The following is a 20,027-nucleotide window of genomic DNA, read 5'->3' on the forward strand; positions in this document are numbered from 1 at the left end:
TGGCTTCTTCTCCACTTTTTCATGAACTTGCCTTTATATGCAGAATTTATCCAATTTTGTGGCAAATCTCATATGACTCAATGAAAGGGGCTGGAGTAGTGTAGTATAATGGGTCGGGAACTCAGGCCTGTGTAGTATAATGAGTAGGGGACAGGGGCTTGCAACCTGAAGGTTGTGGGTTCTATTCCCAGTTACGGCACTCCTGTTGTACCCTTGAGCAAGGTACTTAACCTGCTTTGCTTCAGTGTATATCCAGCTGTACAAATGCGAAGGCTGTACGAGTTGCTCTGGATAAAAGTTAAAAAAAAGATAAAAGTGCCGGCTAAATGCCTGTAATGAAAAGGGCACAAAGACTTGGATCCGATTCGTCTACGTCCGAACGCAGAACAAATGACGCGCGAGTATCAGCCTGAAGCGAAATCTGATTGGCCAACTGTATCAGACCTGAGTGGACACAAGGCCTCTGTTTCCTGCCACTGTCTGTCCAATGGGAGTCCAGGGATGAGTAGTTCCAGGAGGAGCATCTGGTTGCCCACTGCAGGAGCAGCACCCCGGCCATTTCATAAGCCTCTGCACCCACCAAACAGCCAGAGCTGCCGGGCTGGCATCGGTCTTCCTGCGACACTCCCACTGTGCAGATTCCTTAGGCGAGTTCCTTTTTCCGGGAGATTTCCCATTTATGGGCGCAACATTCTAGAATTCCGATCCACGCAGGAACGCTGAAACAATACCCTCGGAATCCTTCCCCATTTTCAGTCGGAGGCTACTTTCAGCAAGCGTATTTGATTACCGTGTCTGATTCTTAATTACGAATTGAATATTAAACAGCTTAAACGAGCCTGTTTCAGTTGGCTATATCCCTTAGGGGGGCGAAAAATACATACATACACATTTTCTCTAATCTGCTTTTGCAGTAAAAAAAAAAATTGGACTTTGATAAATTGCCACTCTTTAATTAAGCACTAATTTGGCAGACAACAAATCGTTGAAACAGCAGTCCTTTCCGTTTGAATACAACTGTTAAGGGGCACAAACGGGGGTCTTTTGAGGTCATCAGTCAGCCTCTCAACATAAAGTGAGCTATTTTAATGCGTTACCCCCAATGCCACAGACCTTTAAATTGGCTGGCGCACATACAGGGAGAAACAATGAAATAAAAGGGAAACACCAAAGCAAACTCACGCACTCGACAGGGTGCTGGACCGGCGCATGTGACACGTGGCTTGCGTTCACCACCATGCAGCGTGCCGGCGTGCGTAGTCCTGCAGGAGTCACTCAGTACCACTTACAGGAGGACCGACATCAACCTTCTGAGGGTACGAGTGTACCCAAGCCAGGGCTAGGAAAATGGACCCCACACCATTACCCAAACCCACAGAGCCAGCAGACCCAGCAGGACCCATCACTGCTCAATTCACTGTTGTGTGCGCTGTCTGTACACTGCGTGGCACAGCAGAGTCACAGATCATAATACCATCGGGACCGACCCAACCAATTACAGTACCCATCACATCAGCCAATCCACGTGTCATGTATTCACTCAATCAGCGATTACATGCAGAATCTGGTGCTCAGCACAATATTCTAAAGCCCATCCTCACTGTTCACTCACTGGAAGCACCAGAGGGTATGACATGTCCACACAATGTCTCACTAAAGGCTCTTATATGGCTACATAATAATAATAACAATAATAATAATAATACATTTTACTTGTTAAGTGCTTTTCCCATGCTCAAAGTAGTGTACTGTATAATACAATAAATACACAATACCGAACATAACATAAGATCACAACATAATTAAAAACACAACACTCAAACAGGGCGCAAGCTCTTTTTCTGAACAGGGAATGTCAGGGGAAACTCTCAGCACTTCCAGGAAGAAAACATAATATGAATTACATAATATTCTGTTTATTCGGCGTCCGTTGTCCAGACGACAGCTGCGCAAACATTGTGAAATTTACCCGAGCTGTCCTCACCTTAACGACAATGTGAACACTCCGCTCACCGCCGCGTGAACTCCGACGTTACTGGAAACGCGGTCAACAGAAGTCGACTAAATACAGCTGCATTATAACCTAGCCTGCACGATTCACGCTAAATTGGCAGTAAATTGTCGCACAGTGCAATTTATTTCGATTACAGTTTAATACAATGCAGTTTCCCCACTCGAGATTTTGATTATTGCAACGAGAGAGCTCATTTCCCGTTTTTTTGTTGACGCGGCTCAATATTCACGTATACAGTTTTAGTTCCACATTTGTTTCCCCCGCACAAGTCACTCGGACTCACTCGTATCAAAGTCTAATTTATTCCGCATTAGCTGTATAATACGATGTTCATTTCACATTGCTTTTGTGTTTTTGTATTAACAAGTATTTTCTCTTTTTTCACTGTAAGCAGTCCTGAATCAAACTTCATCACAACAGCTTAGGACTGCTGTGAATCAGGCCAAAGTGCATCTTCGTGCCTTTTTAATGCAGCGTCTTCTATGACATCCACAAACGCCTTAGAACCTCAGAGGCCTCAGAGTTCATCCTCGCATCCTCTGAACTTCTGTTTTCGAACAGCAGACCAGCAGGAAGTCATTTTGAACCCAAATGTTGTAGCCTGTGAATAACAGACATGCAATTTCCCCTTCTTCTAAGACTAATTTTCTCCTGAAAGTTGACTAGCTTTTATGAGCTGTGTAGACACAACTATAGCTAACGAGCTATTTATGCATCACAGAGTTCACCGGGTACATAATCAATTGCAGCAACAGTATGATCTGGTATCAACTAATCAGTCTGAATCCACCTCTGCACTGAGCTTCTTTTAAATCTGTTACCCTCCTTGTTCGGTGTTTTATGGTCGGTGACACTGCCCGTCTGCAGAGAGGAGAAAGCTGGTCTTTCTGGCAGTGAACTTGAGTGCACTGCATCCTCTTTATAATTAAAGCGCTGTTGCTTTTTGTACCTGAAACGCCGTAGCTTTGCAGGCCTAGCACACGCACCTTTCAAACCGCAATTATTTTTCACGAGGCTTTGATTTTCCTATGGCGCTAATTAATGAATTCATGCATTACGTTTAATTGGGAGGGAGAGTGCGCCGCACATCAATCCACATTTCTGCAGGTGCCAGGCTACCAGGTTTGAGCTAAAAAGCTTGTTTCCATCTGAAATCCCTGAGCAGCATTAACCCTCGTTTAACTGCTCATCCTGAAAAATCTGTAAAATCTCCCCCACTCATCTGAATCTAAACATGAGTCCAACTCAAGCTGTACACGTCCCTGACCCACTCAAACCAGAGATCCTCAGGCCTCAGACGCTTCATTCTGAAATATTCTGAAAACGATCAAGCTCTCATGTGATTGTATGGTCAGTTTTTGGTCAGTAGTGTGTTTACCAAAAATTCTTAAGGGATCTACTGGAGCTCTTTCAAAAGTCACACCAGCTTCTAAAGAGTATTTTCAAGTTCGCACGTTGACTGGCTCAAACAGAGAGGACCGTGCGGATGACCCAATCTGACCACCCCCCCAGCCCAAGCATAGGCCGCACAACCCACCGCAGCTCGGACAGGGTAAAATGACTCGCCTCGTTTATTAAAATCGGGCCGCAGGCGAAACTGGGCTGAGGAGCTTCCAGGTTAGCGCACGACAGCGTTACAGAACATCCCGTTTTTCTCGGGGTTAAACTTCTTTCCGGAAGTTTCCATCTCCTCATGTGGAGGGAAGGGACGCGACAGCAAGAAGATTGCGCTGCACACTACTGTGCGCGGACGCAGACGTTCCGGGGGGCAAGACCGCACCGCGACAGGGGCCCTTCTCCGTTGCCATGGTGACCAGAATTTGTGTAGGGGGGAGGGAGAGAGGGAGGAAGGCGGGATGAGAGGAGATAAAACTGAACTGGCGTGTAATTATCCTCTTTAACATTTGCATCCGTCCCGCTCAGAACTGGGGAGACGCTGATGCACAGCAGATCAACACTTTTTATGTTCCTCGATGAACTTTTGCTCGTGGGGTGAAGTGGCTTTTAAAAAACAAGAAGACACTCCCTCATTAATCAACACGCAAGTGAAAACAGTGGCTTGTTTAGCGAAGTCAAACGCTGTCAAAATAGTGACAATAACAAAATGGAATTAACACACAATTTAGGTAGCCGACAGTCTTGCGTTAAACAGTACACACAATCTAATGCGAGAACTTTGCTCAGAATGGATTCGACACTAAATTACCCATTAGCCTGATTATCTCTTTCTTCAGAACCAGCTTTAGAGCCGTTGCACTCCATTTTCCTGCAATTAGGAGTGGTAATAATTACATTTTCTTTCACATTAACATGAAAACATCATTGTTCTGATGTTTCAATAACCCCATATAGCCCCATATTGCTGACATCATAAGTTCTGCCTGTCTGCCTAGCTTTGAGCCTGGAGAGTTTGTCAACCTATCGCAAGGCACACGCACCATTCACTCACCACCACACTCATACCTATGGGCAATTCAGAGTCTCCAATTAGCCTATCTGCATGTTTTTTGGACTGTGGGAGGAAACAGGAGTACCCAGAGGAAACCCACACGGGCATGGGGAGAACATGCAAACTCCACTCAGAAAGGCCCCGGCCAGGATTCAAACCCGACCTTCTTGCTGTGAGGCAGCAGTGCTACCCACTGCACCACTGTGCTGCCCCTAGAGAAAACTCTGCTTGACAAAATTTTTTACAACTTTCTTATCCAGTGCACTCCACATATATAATCAATAGTAGTCAAGTGTGCAGGAGTCAGACACATCCCTGGACTGTCACCAGCAGAAATGACCCGGCTGCAAGGCCTGAGGGAAGAACGTAGAGCTAAACAGGCTTCTGATTGGCTCACAACTCCTGATGACACGGGTGCCTGGGGACAGCCACGGCAACAGCAGGCGGGAAGCCATAAAGCAAACAAAAAGACAAACACGACGCCGTAAATTCACAAACCGTCGCACCCGAAACATCGCCGCATTCATAACATCATCAAATACCTATTTGCCATCTGTTTATTCTACCACCAAACCTGCCTCTATCATGAGATAGATTTTTTTTTTTTTTTTTTTACAGAAGGGCCTGTGCTTTTTTTAAAAATAAATAAATAATTTACTGAAAATATGAGGCGCTTGGGCTACTGGAGAGCGACGGTAACCTTCACCGCCGGAGCGGTGGAACTAAGAGGCGAGGGAGATTAATGGCGTAAATACGTTGCCTTTGACATGACACATAAAACGAACAATAATTCAGATGGGGTGGGAGGTGGGAGGAGATATTCCAGATAGTCTACCCAGTGAACCTACACCGACTGCATTCAGGTAAGAGATGGGAGCGATCCAAACACACACACATATATATATATATATATATATATATATATATATATATATATATATTAAAAAAATATATAAATAAATCCTCAAAAGACCGCTAGCCCTGCTGCCCTCGGAAACGAGCGGCAACTTACTGTTCCGCTGACATTTAACAGGCAACCGGAGCGCCAGGTTCACTGGAAGTTTCCTGGGCGTGAAAGCCTATAAGTTAATAATAATAAAAAAAGAGAGAACCAAAGGGGGAATGACCCGTTCGTTCGGCGGCGTTTACGATGTTGATTTATCCACTTTGCCCTGAGTTTTATTTACTCGTAGAGCTACCTTATTGCCACTTAAAGAGCTGAAGCGGAGGAGGGTAGAAGGTTGCCAGGGAACTATCACGCCCGAGCGAATCATTTAGAAAGCTGAATTCCTATATATTAAATCCCCCCCGTGCTTTAAGTTTTGAGAATGAAAATGTATTTGCATCAAACAATTCTTTTTTTATTTGTTTCTTCTAGTGAGAACTCTGCCACTCTGATTGATTTATTTACAGAATTTATACAATTTTAGCCCACATGGGAAAGAACACGACGGGCAAATCTTTTGAAAGGGAAACTACAACAGAAAACACATAAACTCAATATGGGATCAAGAATAAGTACATTGTGACCACCTCTCCTTTAAGACTTGCTTTTTTTTCTTGGTTGCCTTTCAAAAAAAGGTTGAGGCGTGTGCTTATGGTCACAATGGAGCAATGAATCATGGAATCACTGGCTTTCAAACAAATGAATGACCATTAACTCTTGTTAAAGGTGTGAGATCACAAATACGTGATCAGAATGTTCTTCACTGAACATTCTAATGCTGATGTAACAATCACTACTGGTAACTGAATGTAGTGGAGTTCTAGAACACTGACTTAGAATTTTGAAAGAAAATTCAAATGGTTAAAACCATACAGGTGTGGAGAAAAGTAGGTAGACAGCTCCTTTACGGATCACGTCTAGCTTTTGCGCTCAGACAAGGAAAAATGTCCTTCCGGTGCCCAGCAAATTGCAGCTGCCAGAGCTCAACTCTGAAACACTGCCCCTCCGAGGTGGAGAATGCTCGTCGTAAAAGAGAGACCGCAGAACGCGGCTGATTCCAGAGGCCAGGTCACCTTATTACTGTTACGCAGCCATTTTTTCAGCAAAAAAAAATAAAATGTCCTGTGCTCCCTCTCAAGGGTGACTGTCTCGCAAAAAGCCAAGCAGTAACTTGCCTTTAGTGTCCCTGGTTGCCCTGGAAAGCCACGGTTGCCCTGGACAACCACGGAGGCCCACGCCTCTGTTTGAAATCCCGCCTTCGTGTACGTGTTAGCGCGGCTTCCCGTGTCTTTCCTGCGAAACGCAGACGCCGAACGGCGCAGTGATGAAGGCTCCCATCGCATCGTGAGGTCGGGGGTCCCACCGCATTTCACTTCAGTCAGATTCAGGAAGTAGAAAGGGAGAGCTCCCTTTCAAGGTTTTTTTTTTCTTTTTTTTTTGATATCCTTCAGGCTGTGGCGCATGTTTTCAATTGGCCCTGACGGTACGTGTGTGTGTGTGTGATGAAAGACATTTTAGATAAATATCTGTTTTTGATCACACACACACACACACACACACACACAGTAAGCAGCGGTCTTGGGTTGCATCACCATGGGAAATGATTCCACATTAATATGATATTAAACAGTTTTTTAAAGAATAATTGGGTAATATAGATATCTATGACATCTAGAGACATGAAGTCACTCTATAAGCTCCCTTTAAGGTACTTAGAGGCATATTATCTTAGAGGTCTGTTTCTCTGTTTTTTTTTACAGTAATACAATTATTCAGGTCATGACTACAGTTACACCCCTGAACATATATAATAGGTTTATTTAAAGCTACACTGTAGTGTAAACCTATATTTAATACTGTTTCATCCTCACTTCCAACAGAGCCAGTTCAGAAGAAGAAAAAAAAGATTTCAGAGAGATTTGGCCTGCTCCTCTTTGGAGACCTGCGCTATATTGTCAGTTATCTTTTTTTTAATGAATTGCGATTAATCCCAACACGTTTCAGTTTGCTGCAAAATTATTCAGGACACGTTCAGTCGAACCATTCGTGGAGAAAGTCCCGGGCATTTTCCACGCACCGCGGTGCCGTGCCTCCAGGCGTTCACAGGTTGCCCTCCTGGAGGGACAGACGTGTTTGCCGCAGGCGCCAATCAGTCAAACTACGGAAATTCACCCACAGGCTAATTAGAGCTGAAAACCCATAAGAGCTTGAACATACTACCACATACAGAGAAAACACACACATGCACACACCTGCAATCAGGCAGGTGAATGCAGAAGGTCACCAAAAACTACAGTAGAAAAAACCATTCCCCCATTCTGCAATAAAAACAAGAGATTGAGGCTGAACTGTAAAAATGAGATAAAACAGGTTACACAAAAAGAGGACTTTCTTCATTAGACATAGATCCATCCCTGGATCCGTGTGTGGTGCTTAGTGCTTCAAAAATTTCATTTTTGATGAGGCTTGTGTTGCCATGCAGCGGCAGGCTGATCATGCTAATTACCGTAACAATAGAAAATGCCTTCCGCATAAAAAGCGTCGCGCGACGACAGGCCTTGGCGTGCACGAGCGCGGCCTCTGACTCCCGACCGAGAGCCGCCTACGCTCGCAAGAACAACGAGCGACACGCGCAGACGAGGCACCTTCTGGAGAAAACCTCAACCCAAGTGCTACCCTTTTCTCTGCTGTCAGCCGCTGAGCACCGTGCTAATTACTTATAAGATTGGAATCTCTTCACCGCTTTACTAATTACACACTGACACTCACTGGAATGTTTTTATTTTTTATTTTTGCTTTGATTATCTCCCGTCTACCCGCTGTCAGCACTGCGTTGTAATACGTTTCCTGGGTTTACGTACCCTTTCAGAGCAGAACCTAATTTATTCCCAGCCCTAAATCGCTTTTCTGACGCGCTTCGTATAGCACAGGCTGAAATGTAACGGAGGATAATGCGTTTTGGCAGAAGAAATAAAACAGTTAAAAAAACGCTCTGCATCACGCCGAGCATTTTAGCCACTGAAACGAATTCTGATCCCCATAATTGTGGCAATTTGACTGTAGTTTACACGGTTTTCGGGTTATATTTGACCTGCATCTGTTCTGGCTAGCTGTCAGCACGAATAAGAATAAAAACAAGAATGCCCATGTGTACAGCATTGCGTTTGATAAGTTTCACAGGTTCTGCTCACGGGCTGTTTTTAGGAAAGGCCCGTCTGTGATTATTATTGTGAGCATCTCAGTTGGCAGCGTATAATTTATTTAAGATTATTAAAATGAACGAATTACGCTCCGTGGGTTCTACTCTAAAAATACCATTATTCATACAGTGATACCATTTTCGAAATGCCGGGTTGCTATTTTGACATTTATCATTTTTAACATTTAACCATTTTAAACAACAGTGTTACCCAGGCATTATGCTCTTTAATCCAAGTCAATACCGCATGATAACCCCCATGGAGAATCACATCTCGGTCTGTTTGATCTTATCGTTAACTCACTCAGCCGTAGAATTGCCACAGTGCATTTCGACGTTTAGGCACAAACACTGAGAAACGACTGCAAGACATCAATCAGGCAAACGTGACTCGATTTCTTAGACACGAACGCTCTTCGCAGGTTCGTCACGGATGGTAGCGATGATTCCAAAGCAGCAGAACCCGTCGGTTGGGGGCGTGGCAGTCTCAGTAAGAGCGCCGTATCCTTGTTTGCACCTGTGTTTGCAGAATCTGCACAGTACTTTCGTAACAGACATCTGTACTTATGAGAACTTTTCATTATGATTATATTACGAATATTATGTAAATTGCTGCGCTGAACATAGGTGCTGCATGCAAAGTTTTTTTCGTTGTGCATTTTGAAAAACACGGCATTGTTTTGTTCTTTCCCCAGATCATAAGTTGTCCATCTGTGCATGCACAATACCTCCCTTAGCAAAGTCGCAAACCGCAGCACAATTTTCATGTTTGGTTTTACATACTGACCAAATGGATTTGCAAACACTGCAAAATAAATAAACAAATGCATCCAAAATTATTCTATCACCTGCTAGCCCCTAAAAATAAGGGATCTCAAACTAAAGACTGTAGTATCTGCAGGTTTAACTCCAGTCCTGGAGGGCCGCAGTATCCGCAGGTTTAACTCCAGTCCTGGACAGCCGCAGTGTCTGCAGATTTTAGCAGTTACTTTCAATCACCAATCAGGTAAGGCCTCAGAATGAATGTGTGTGTGTGTGTGTGTGTGTGTGTGTATGTGTTCAGTCAGTCAATGCCTTATATCAAGCACTTAACTGCTGAAACACACCAACAAAAAAAAAAAAAAACCAGCAGACACTGCAGCTCTCCAGGATCTGAGTCTAAGATCTTGGCCTTAATGCAAGTGACACGGCCAGGCTGGTATTGCTAAGCTTTGAAAACGGGAAAAGGCAACATCACTCGCAAGCACCTCTGGGGGGGAAAAAACTGCCAACATGGCAACCAGGGGCCTGAATTTATACAGCGTTTAAGAGTGAGAGTGCTTATCCGGGATCAGTTAACCCCCCTGCATCTCCTAACGGTACCCATTATGAGCTAGAAGGAAAAACGGATCCCTAGATCCCAGCACCATGTTAAGCTATCTAAAAATCGGGGAGGGGGAGTGACCCAGTGCGACAAATATGGTTGATCATTAAACTAAAGTTTTGCATCAAACCCAACCTTTGCAGTACAGTTTTTTGTCCCAGTGAATATAGTCAGTTTAAAGCTGGTCCCTTTCTGGCAATAGTCCCTTTCTGGCAATAGTCCTTGTTTTTAGTGGCAATGATCCCCTCCCCTCTTCAGATTACACCTTTGTTACTTGTTGTGCATTTAATAATTAAAAAAATTAGCAGTCATGGCACCCATGAACTCACCCATTATAATAATAATAATGCACTGTGAGCCCTACCTCTCTCTCCAATCTCACATGTTGGATATGTACCCTGACAGACAGATGGACGGACAGACAGTCAGACAGACAAACGTAGGGCAAACAGAAGCAGGCTGTGACTGAAGTGGCACCAAAGGCATGATACCAGGCAGTATATGGATGTAATTACCAGCCTAATGCCTGTGATGAGCTGCCGCAAGGAGCAGAGAATGACCAATTAGGCCCCTGTGCCGTAGGGCGAAGCGGTCTGTGTGCCCTTCAGAAGGGGCTAGACTCAAGCATCACACTTCTGCTGCTGCCTCTTCCTCAAAACATTCACGGAAATAAAGCATTCACAAACTTTTAAAAGCAAAAATACATTTCTAAGAATTTTTCATTGTAGGGAGGGGCATTCTCTAGTGCAGAAACACGTTATTCCAAAAGAACCTTTCTTCCCAACATTCAGAGCCCAGAGAGCGAACACGTTCTGCAGAGCAGGAGGAGGAGCTCCCCCACACCTCGCAGACACAAAGCCCTGCGTTTGTGGTCCCAGAACCCCCCTTTGTGTCTCTCGCTGGAACCGTCGCATTTCTTGTTCCAGTTCCCCCAGAATTTGTGGTTCCAGAACCCAAGTGTTTGTGGTTCTAGAACCCCAGCATTTGTGGTTCCAGAACCCCCCAGTGTTCGTGGTTCCAGGACCGCCGTGTTCGTGGCTCCAGGACCTCAGCCTATCAGCTCGCTGGATTTCCCAGCCATCCCTGAGCATCTCCAATACCGCGCGCGTCATGAGGGAGCGTCTAATTATGGCTGCTTATTCACCATCGCCACCAGGGAACTGCGGGCTATTCACAGCCGCCCCCCCCCCCCATCCCCCCCATCCCCCCCAGCCTGGGGCAGCAGCTCACAAACCAGGACTTAACCGCAAAAGCACAGATAACGAGTTTGGCTTTTTTATTTATTTATTTATTTATTTATTTAAAAAAAAAAAAATCTTATTCTGTATTTACTGGCACTGACTGCTACTCTGACAACTCTCTGCTCGTTCATGAGGGAGTGCAGACAAACACGTTCGCCTCCGAAGCGCGTGATGTCAGCCGTCCCATCTTAGCACGTGGCGGTTAGCAAGCCGGGTTCGCACAGACGTGTGTCGCAGGAGGACAGCTTTGCGTGCAGGCAGCTCAACAGGTGGACTCGCAGGCACCCCCGTCTACCAGCAGGGGTCGCTAATGCACGACGACATGGCGTCGTATTGGCAGACCGAAACTCCCCCATCCCTGGGCGAAACCAGGGCCAACCGTGCACTGCCCTGGAAGGGCTGCCTGGCCGCAGTCGGCCCTGCCAAGTCTGCCTGGCAAAATGATTCAAGAAGAAGTCTGGCCAATGGAGGGCCTGCAGCCTGTGACAAGTGTGTTCCAGTTCTCGCCCCCAGCGTTATTAGTCATAGCAAAAAGCTGCTGCTTTATTTTCATGAGTCTGACGAGTCTGACTAATAGCGAGGTAACCATCTCGACTAACTCAGATAACACGTAACGAAACCTGCTAGCTTTCAAATGACCAACATAACTGTTAGCAGTATTCTACGATGCATTCACACACACGTTAAATGATTGATCTATTGTATTTCTGTTTCTTGATTTTTTTGTGCTTGAAAAACATTCTCAGTTTGAAGTGGCTATCCTATTCCTGCTGTAAGATCCCTCTGAATGAAGAAAATGCTAACTGTTACTGGGCAAAATCAAATAATAACACAGTACGCATCACGTGTAGATAAAGTATCTGTACCGGACAGCGTATGCACATGCTAACATGATGAAAAGCAACATAACAATAAAATAACAAGCAAAATAACAAACAAACCATGAAGCGAACAAACGTGTCTGCCCTGCCGTCCACCTCTCCTGACCCCGTGTTTATGGGAAGTCCCCCCCCCCCCAGGCAGTAAAGCGCTGAATGAAAAATGTATATTTACGTGTGCGAACATCGAGCATATGGGAGAGGGCATTAAAGCGAGCAGTGAATCGCAGCGGCCCCAGTTCCGCCCAAGAGGAGCGGGCGGCTCGGCAAAAAAATAAAAGTTTAAAACCGGCATTAATTCCAGACAGGGTGACAAAACATGGCAAATTATTAAAGCAGAAGAATAAAGCCAGACTCTCTCTTTTTTTCTCTCTCGCTTTCATTTTACACTCTCCCACCCTCTCTCTCTTTTCTTCCTCCCTCTCTCTTTGCTCTCTCCTCTTCTTCCCTCTCTTTCTCTCCCTCCCTCTCTTTTTTCTCTCTCCATCTCCCTTCTCTCTTTTCTCTCTCCCTACCCTCTCTCTCTCCCTCCCTCCCTCTCTCAGTCCTCTGATGTCAGAGCTGTCTGAATTAGCCGCCCCGCGGTGAGATCGCGGCTAAGTAGGGCAGCGCACCCGCGCGCGGCTCCGCAGCCCCATCAGAGGGGACCCCGTCTTTCAAGCCGGCGCGGAGATCACAGAGCTCGGCGAGTTAAAAGGCCGGCCGCTCCCGGGGGCGCCCCCAAACCCCCGGCAACATCAGACCGCGCGCGACACGGGCCGACCGGCACCGGGGGGCTAATACACATCTCAACAGCCGCTCTGACCGCCGAGCTCAGCTCAAACCGGACGAAGTGCGGCCCCCGTCTGGTGTAAAGCTAAAGAAAAGCACCCTCCCCCGTTCTGCGTGGCGATTAAGCGAGGGTTGGGGGTGGGGGGGGGTGGGGTGTTTGTTTTTCTTGGAACGCTGCGGCAACATTACACTGTTTGAGAGAGCTGAGACGGGGCACGTGGTGCAGTGGGTTCATGGTTGCCTTCAGAAAAGAGGCCTCGGTTTCCGTAGCACCCTCCGCAGAATAGACTGACATGACCTGACGGAAACGATGTCGCAGTGCGCGCTCTCTGTCAATCTCTGCTCCACTTTAGGTTTGTAACCATTTCCTTTTCCACACACCCCCCCCCCCCCTCCTTCCTTGTTTGCTTTTTCTCCCACAGGGGTAGCTGCGCGTGAACAGACGGGGTTCAGAATGTTCCTGGAGCGAAACGACCACACACTGTTTCATCAAAAAAGAAAAATAGAAAGGATTATTGACCATTTAAAATGGTGACTGCCAACTGCTATTTCCATTAACCTGGCTGCTCCAGGTCACATGACCTGTAAGAGATACTCTGCACGTGTGGCCTTGAAGCCGCAGAGGACAGATGAGCACCTGCTACAGCAGAAGGCCTGCTGAGTGTGGCCGTAAGCAGGCCAAACGTGACCGTACGCAGGCCAAACGTGACCGTACGCAGGCCAAACGTGACCGTACGCAGGCCAAACGTGTCCGTAAGCAGGCCAAACGTGACCGTAAGCAGGCCAAATGCTGCCCTTCCGGAACCCCACAGTTCACAAAGCTCTCGAAGGTCTGCAGAGCGCAGAGACACTCCACCTGTCAGCGAGAATGTTGTCGAGAAGAAAGAAAGAAAAAAAGAAAGGGGAAAAAAAAAAAAAAAACCGTGTTAACACTCCTCTGTAACCCGTCTGCACGCCCACGCCGTGTCAGAGGAAGCCGGAGAGCAGCGCAGCGAGCAGGTCGGTGGCGAACGCGACTTCCATCGCCCCGCAGCGACGCCGGGAGTTTACAGGAAACCCCCCGCGACCCCTCTGAGCGTTCAGCGACAGAGCAGGGGGGGCTGCGGCGAGGCCGGCAGTTAAAATACAAAAAAAAAAAAAAAAACGTCCTAGTCACCCTGGGAACGATGAACTTTGAGGAGAGACTAGAACGCGGGGCGCTGAATACGACAGAATCGACAGCTACGATGACCCGTTAAAAAAGCGCTGACCGTCGAACCTGAGGGAGAAATGCGCAGCCCGTGCTAACACACGTGCTAACACACGTGCTAACAGACGCTGCCTGAAGCCCTGCCCCTCGCTTCACCTGCAAGGGACTCCACCGGGATGGAGGGAGACAAATAGACTGCAATTAGTGCTCTAACAGCTAATATCTATCTCTGAAAACAAGACCGTGCTTTCGAACCACAAATTGCCCACACTACGATAAATTCTGATTATTGCTTGTGTGTCGATTTTGCTTTTTTTTTTTTTTTGCTTGCGATTCATCATCAAGGCGAGGCAGTAAAATAGACAAAATGAGACAAAATGACACGAGTTGAGCCGTCTCTTTTCCTTCATGTTATTACCCCGCGTCTTGCTGCACAGTAAAAAGGTGCATTCCTTCGAACACCTCTCTTCCTAATGCACTTTCATTGGTAATCACTGCATTAATCAATTCGCTAATAAAAACATAAGCCCACACAGCCATTCTACCCAATAAAGAGGAGATAATAGGCCTGGATATAAGCAAACATATCTGGAGGAGAAACATTGTGTGCTTAATGTATTCTGTTCGGAAACACAAACAGACCTGGGGAGAATAGCACGTCGTTCGCGATATAATCTCACAGTTTGTTGACTCTCAATAGACTTCAGACACACTATTTACCCCAGTAAAACAGAATGTAAAAACGAATTCACACAAGGGTGCACATATTAAATTTCGAGAGCGGGGAGGCACTAAGACGAGACGAAGATGATGACGCAAAGGAATAACAGCCAGAAGTGTTCTGCGTTCTGTGAAATGGGCACTACGGTTCTCGACCCTGACGCTTAGATCTTACCTACTGGGACAGGCGCGAACACTCTCTGTGTGAAGCTCTCTGAGAAGCTTCGGTAAACGGCCGATTGGGACAACCCCCAGGAAACGGAAAGATGAAAAAGCACCTATACATAGTCATTATTAGTAATCGTTTGCGTTGCCCTTATCCAGGCTGGCATATATTTTACAAGCCCACATTTAGCACAGTCACAAGCAACAGAAGCTAGGAACCTTGCATGAGCAAAATAACCTAACCTGTGATCAGAACTACAAAAGGCCTACTACAAGAGCCGGTCATCTGCTTGTCTATTTCTACTGTCATTCTATTTCTACGCTAGGCTAACATCAGCAGACTAGCTTTTCACAAAACATCATATTGAAAACAATACAATGACGGTGTGTTCACCTCTATTTATTTTTGGCAGCAGAAACATGCTCTCTATGTAAATCAAGGACATCCAGCAGGTTGTCAGGCAGGAAATTACTGACTGGCTGGATCTGAACAATGCATCCTGGGAAGCCGCTGATTGGCTGGATCCGAACAATGCACCCTGGGTTTTTTTCGGACCGCACAGCACTGATGAACCAAGACATTTCCGATTGATTGATTTTATTCCCTTGGCTGGAAATCAATCTGCTGGGGCTTTCACCCCCAGATGGGGCCTTTATTCCCGCTAGTCCCATTCTTTTAAGCACAATTAAAGGTGAAGCAACAACAACAAAAACTAGAAAATCGATTTCTCAAATCCCAGAAGTAATTTCTCAAATCCCCGGGGCCGGGGTGGGGGGGGGGGCACGTGACAGCGCACACAGACGACAGCCCTCGTTCTCGTCGTCGCGGCGCGGTCCAGGTTCCAGAATGCCCGGCACGTCGCCGTGACGACAGCCCCCGCTTTCGCCAGACGCTGCCGCGCAGCCCGGAGTGTTAACCGAACCGCACCGGCGATAACCGTGGCAACGAACCTGGTGCTGTGGCAGGGGTCGGCAAATCAGGTCACGGAGGGCCGGTGTGTATGCAGGCTTTTGTTTCCACCAATTACCCAGGCTAAATAGGCGTAAGATGGTTCACAGTAGGCTTACAAATTCTGCAATGTTAGGCAATTGTATTAAGGTCAAAGGTTGGCATGAAAAGCTGAAACAGACACGGCCCTCGTTACCCAGAGAGCACTACGGACACAGCCACCTCGTCTCTCTCTAGATCAGGAAGAGTCTAATCTTATCTGGAGACAGGGGCCAGTGCCGGTGCAGGTTTTTGTTTTCGCTCAGCACTAAGACACCTGATTGTGAAGTACACTGAAGTCAGTTATAAAGAAATCAGAAAACCCACTTTTCTTTAAATGCCATTAGTGACTGCCACCGTCCCTGAACATAAGCGCCAATAGTTTCCCCCTAGCCCCTAACTGCCAGACCTGGATCAACTAAGTGTTTGAACTCATTTTTAGAGTAAGATTAGAAAATTCTCCACCAAACCTTCAACCGAACATACTAATTTGCAGGATTTTTACTGGTATCAAATAAAGTGTCAAATAAAGAACAAAGTCTCATACATATATATATATATATATATATATTAGAACACTTACAATTGCTTAATAGTTTATTTGGAGCAGACAGAGTCCCATTAAATCGCACAGCCGGAGAGGCACATTCACCTCCCTAAGGTCGGCACACATTTTTTCCTGCTGCGAATCCAGATGTTTATCAGGGCCTTTGTGGCATGGCTCCGCTGCACGAGATGGCGCATCACACCTCAGGCGCGCACTCTGACTTTGCACGGGGCTGCTCAAAATCACACTACGCGAAATGTCTCACCCTGTCAAAAGTCATGCCGGCGAGGCTCGCGGTACACAGCAGCAGTCCCCCGCGACCCTACTTTGATGGAATAGGCCGCTGCAAGTCTGAGGCTGTTCAGGTAGCACCGAGAGACGAATACATCACCATAAATTTCATTTCGCTGAAACGTACAGCCAGTACTTGATTGCTTACATTGGCTTCAAGTGATGCAAACCCAGATTTACTGGCATACGGTATACTGGCCGTGTAAGAAGCGCAGAGTCTACCTAACGGAAGGAGCGACCTTGCTTCTCAAACAGAAACACCGCGGTGTTTGGCTTTGCTCGTCTAGATGCGCGTCCAATGTGTTTCAGAGAGCGGGAGCCTGTGCTGATCCGATACGCTGCACAGAAAAATGTGGGCTCTTTTTTAAATGAATTGGAATATTGAACATATTACAACGCCGTTCTGGTAATTAAATGACCACATTTCAAAACCAAAACAAAAAACTGTAATTGCAGTTGGCATGAACTTGACCACGAGTCACGTGACAAATGCGCACCGTTACAACACCCGTCTTTCGTTATAAAAGTGTATTTGGCTTGACGAACATCTCACGGTAGGTATTGTACAGACTATATAGCCTGAGTGTTACATTCCCGTGTGCAAGGCTATTCTTCAATTTATAAGCTACATTCAGACGTGTTGTCAGATCCTGCTAAAGAAGCCAGTTATTTGTGGTCAACCTTTTTATAATAAAAAACAAAATATTCCTTGCAGCAAGCTTAAGTGTAGATTGATTACCGATTAATGCTTGCAGTACTATTAACTCAATATGCGTTATCAAACATGTGTGTGCATATAAACAGAATGGATATTTTATAACTGAATATATCGTTGTGCTCATTATTCAAACTCATTATTCTCTTCATTTTAATTCTGCAACACGTGCTAATATGGACAGTGGAGCAACACCGCTGGCATCAACAGTCACTGTTTTATAATAGGCTACCAATGTCTGTGCAGGGATTAGGCGTTTAGAAAATGCCACACACATTGCCGTGCAGCTGTTAAACCAAATCCCAACAGATACATGAACAAAAACAATCGTGTATTTAAGTACTTGTTATTCGATTTATTGAGTTTCATGTCTATGCAAACCCAGTCACTCTGCATTGTCATTATAGTGCGTATAAGGATGTTTGGCTTCCCGTTGCGCAAGCCCGCACATCTTTGACACTCACGTGGTCATGAAGTATAGTTTGTCTATATCAGCAACCCGCTTAAACATTCAGTTGGGTCCTGTAAAGTGCCAACAAATCCTGCACTTAAACATTCAGATGTGTTCTGTCAAGTGCTTTCTCCTGACCTCCTCCGAGGCCGTACTCACTTGTAAAAGGCGGAACATATGGACCCACAGATTCATGCGCCAGGATGTGGCTAACACGTCAAGTGAGAAATTCATATCTTGACAGATACTAATACTTCAATGGCCTTTGGATAAACAGATTTTTTTGGTATAGGTATAGATTTTAAGATATAGGTATATCTGCATATTTCAGAAGACTGTTCGGGGAAAGGACTTACGCGGTTGTTAGCTGCATATAGTCTACCTACCTAGAACGTTTTGCGCGGATCTTAACTTCGTTTATTAACACTCCAATTAAAACCCGCACGTTAGGTTAGCTAACCAGCTCACGGGCTCGACTAGCTTTTATGCTGCTATAGCTGGTAGGTTGCTTTCGTTATAGAAAGATAAAACTTTCATTAACAGGGTATTTAAAGTCAAAATGAAACGAAATGCGTAAAGCTGGGTAGCCTACTTAATCCAACACATTTATTTACTGTTAAAATTGCAATTATGTTGCCGTTGCCGTGTTCCAAAATGCATAAAGCGATTTAGTTAATGTCATAATTAGCGAGCATCTTATAGATTTGATTGCCCATCGAACTTACCTTCCTTCCAGATCCATATTTTGGGGCGGACCAGTGGGTCCGTTTCTCTGCACCTGCCTGAGCAACATCTTCCTCGTCTCCTAGCAGCCCTGCAGATGCCGAATCTGAATCCTCGCCCTCCTCCAAGTCCTCGCCCTCCTCCACCTCTACCGTCTTAAGTCGCTTGGGTGCTCTCTCGTATTCTCCTTCCTCGTATTCCTCAATAAGAGACATGCTTCTTTGTGCGATGGTTAATTTCAATTAAATTACAATGACGATCAGTCCTGGTTATATGTTCAAATGGATAGACAGGACATGCGAAGTTGTTCGTATCTAGTGCGCTGTCGTCTCAACACAATTCTGCAACAGCCGGGAGCATCCACCTAGACCGACTGCCACTCACTAGAGTGCCCTCCGCGTATCTATACTGTCTGTCTTTGTTCACGTTGCAGCACTGACAGATAGGACTCGCTCTGCTGGTTTCCCATTGGGCAATCCTTGCTGGCTACTTACGAATGCATTCGTTGATTGGTTTCGGTAGCTGTGTGTCAGCAAATGGGGGTGCAGCACGGCTTCTTCAGCGCAAATACATCGCAGAACGTACTGAGCATATCGTCGAAAGGACTAAAACGGTACCTCCGCTGATGTCCGTTATATTTGGGAGCGTCGGAACTGCAATACCTGACATTTGTGCATTTATACACATTTAGGTTTTAGCTGGTAGTTATCATCTCGCGCTACTCAGTCACATACACAGATATTCAAAATGTTCTTCACTGTGTGCGATTTTGTGGCGTAACAATTAACACTATGAGTAGAATTTAATCAAGACATTCACAAATTGATGCAAATTAGGCTGCACGATGTTAACGGTAATGTGAACACTTAAACCAAAAAAGTACGGCAATGAGTCTGGCACGGCTATGGCACCACAAAATTGCCGGCTACCTATGACAGATTTAAATGGTTAAAAAAAACCTAAACGACTAAAAAAAGTATAACCAATATACTGGGAGATGGTTATACCAAAGTTCTTTACGATAGGTCCAGATATGCTCGATTATGACCCACAGGCCAATTCTGCTGGTTTTTATTTATTTTATTTTTTTTAGGGGAAAATAATTATTTAGACCGGGGAACCTGGATGTGTGGGTTGTTCTGGGCAATCAGTGATTAGTCATCATTAATCAATCAAGTAAATGTCCATGAAATGAACGGCAGCAGTACTATTGGCCTGGAGTGTCAGTTAAGAATGTCTCTGTGATAAATGATGCACAGACGTTAAAATGCAGGGAAAACACTCAAAAAGCTATTTGAGCACATTGATGATGTGGATTCCACAGTGGCATAAATATAAATTTAATTTTCATAAATAAAAGCTATGAGTTGTCATCGT

The 20,027-nt window shown here is 45.6% G+C and overlaps 1 protein-coding gene across 1 annotated transcript in view; it reads right to left on the minus strand.

Annotated features, from left to right (window-relative positions):
- The window catches only part of LOC135244962 (heterogeneous nuclear ribonucleoprotein L-like), a 53,388-nt gene extending 34,322 nt beyond the window's left edge, over window positions 1-19,066 (minus strand). Inside the window, exon 1 of the mRNA XM_064317673.1 lies at window positions 18,653-19,066. Within this exon, the coding sequence (XP_064173743.1) occupies window positions 18,653-18,865 (213 nt within the window). The 5' untranslated portion in view covers window positions 18,866-19,066. The remainder of the gene's footprint in view (window positions 1-18,652) is intronic.
- Window positions 19,067-20,027: the final 961 nt, after the last annotated feature.

The sequence above is a fragment of the Anguilla rostrata genome, chromosome 2, assembly GCF_018555375.3.
Source record: "Anguilla rostrata isolate EN2019 chromosome 2, ASM1855537v3, whole genome shotgun sequence".
In the NCBI taxonomy this organism is placed as follows: domain Eukaryota; kingdom Metazoa; phylum Chordata; class Actinopteri; order Anguilliformes; family Anguillidae; genus Anguilla; species Anguilla rostrata.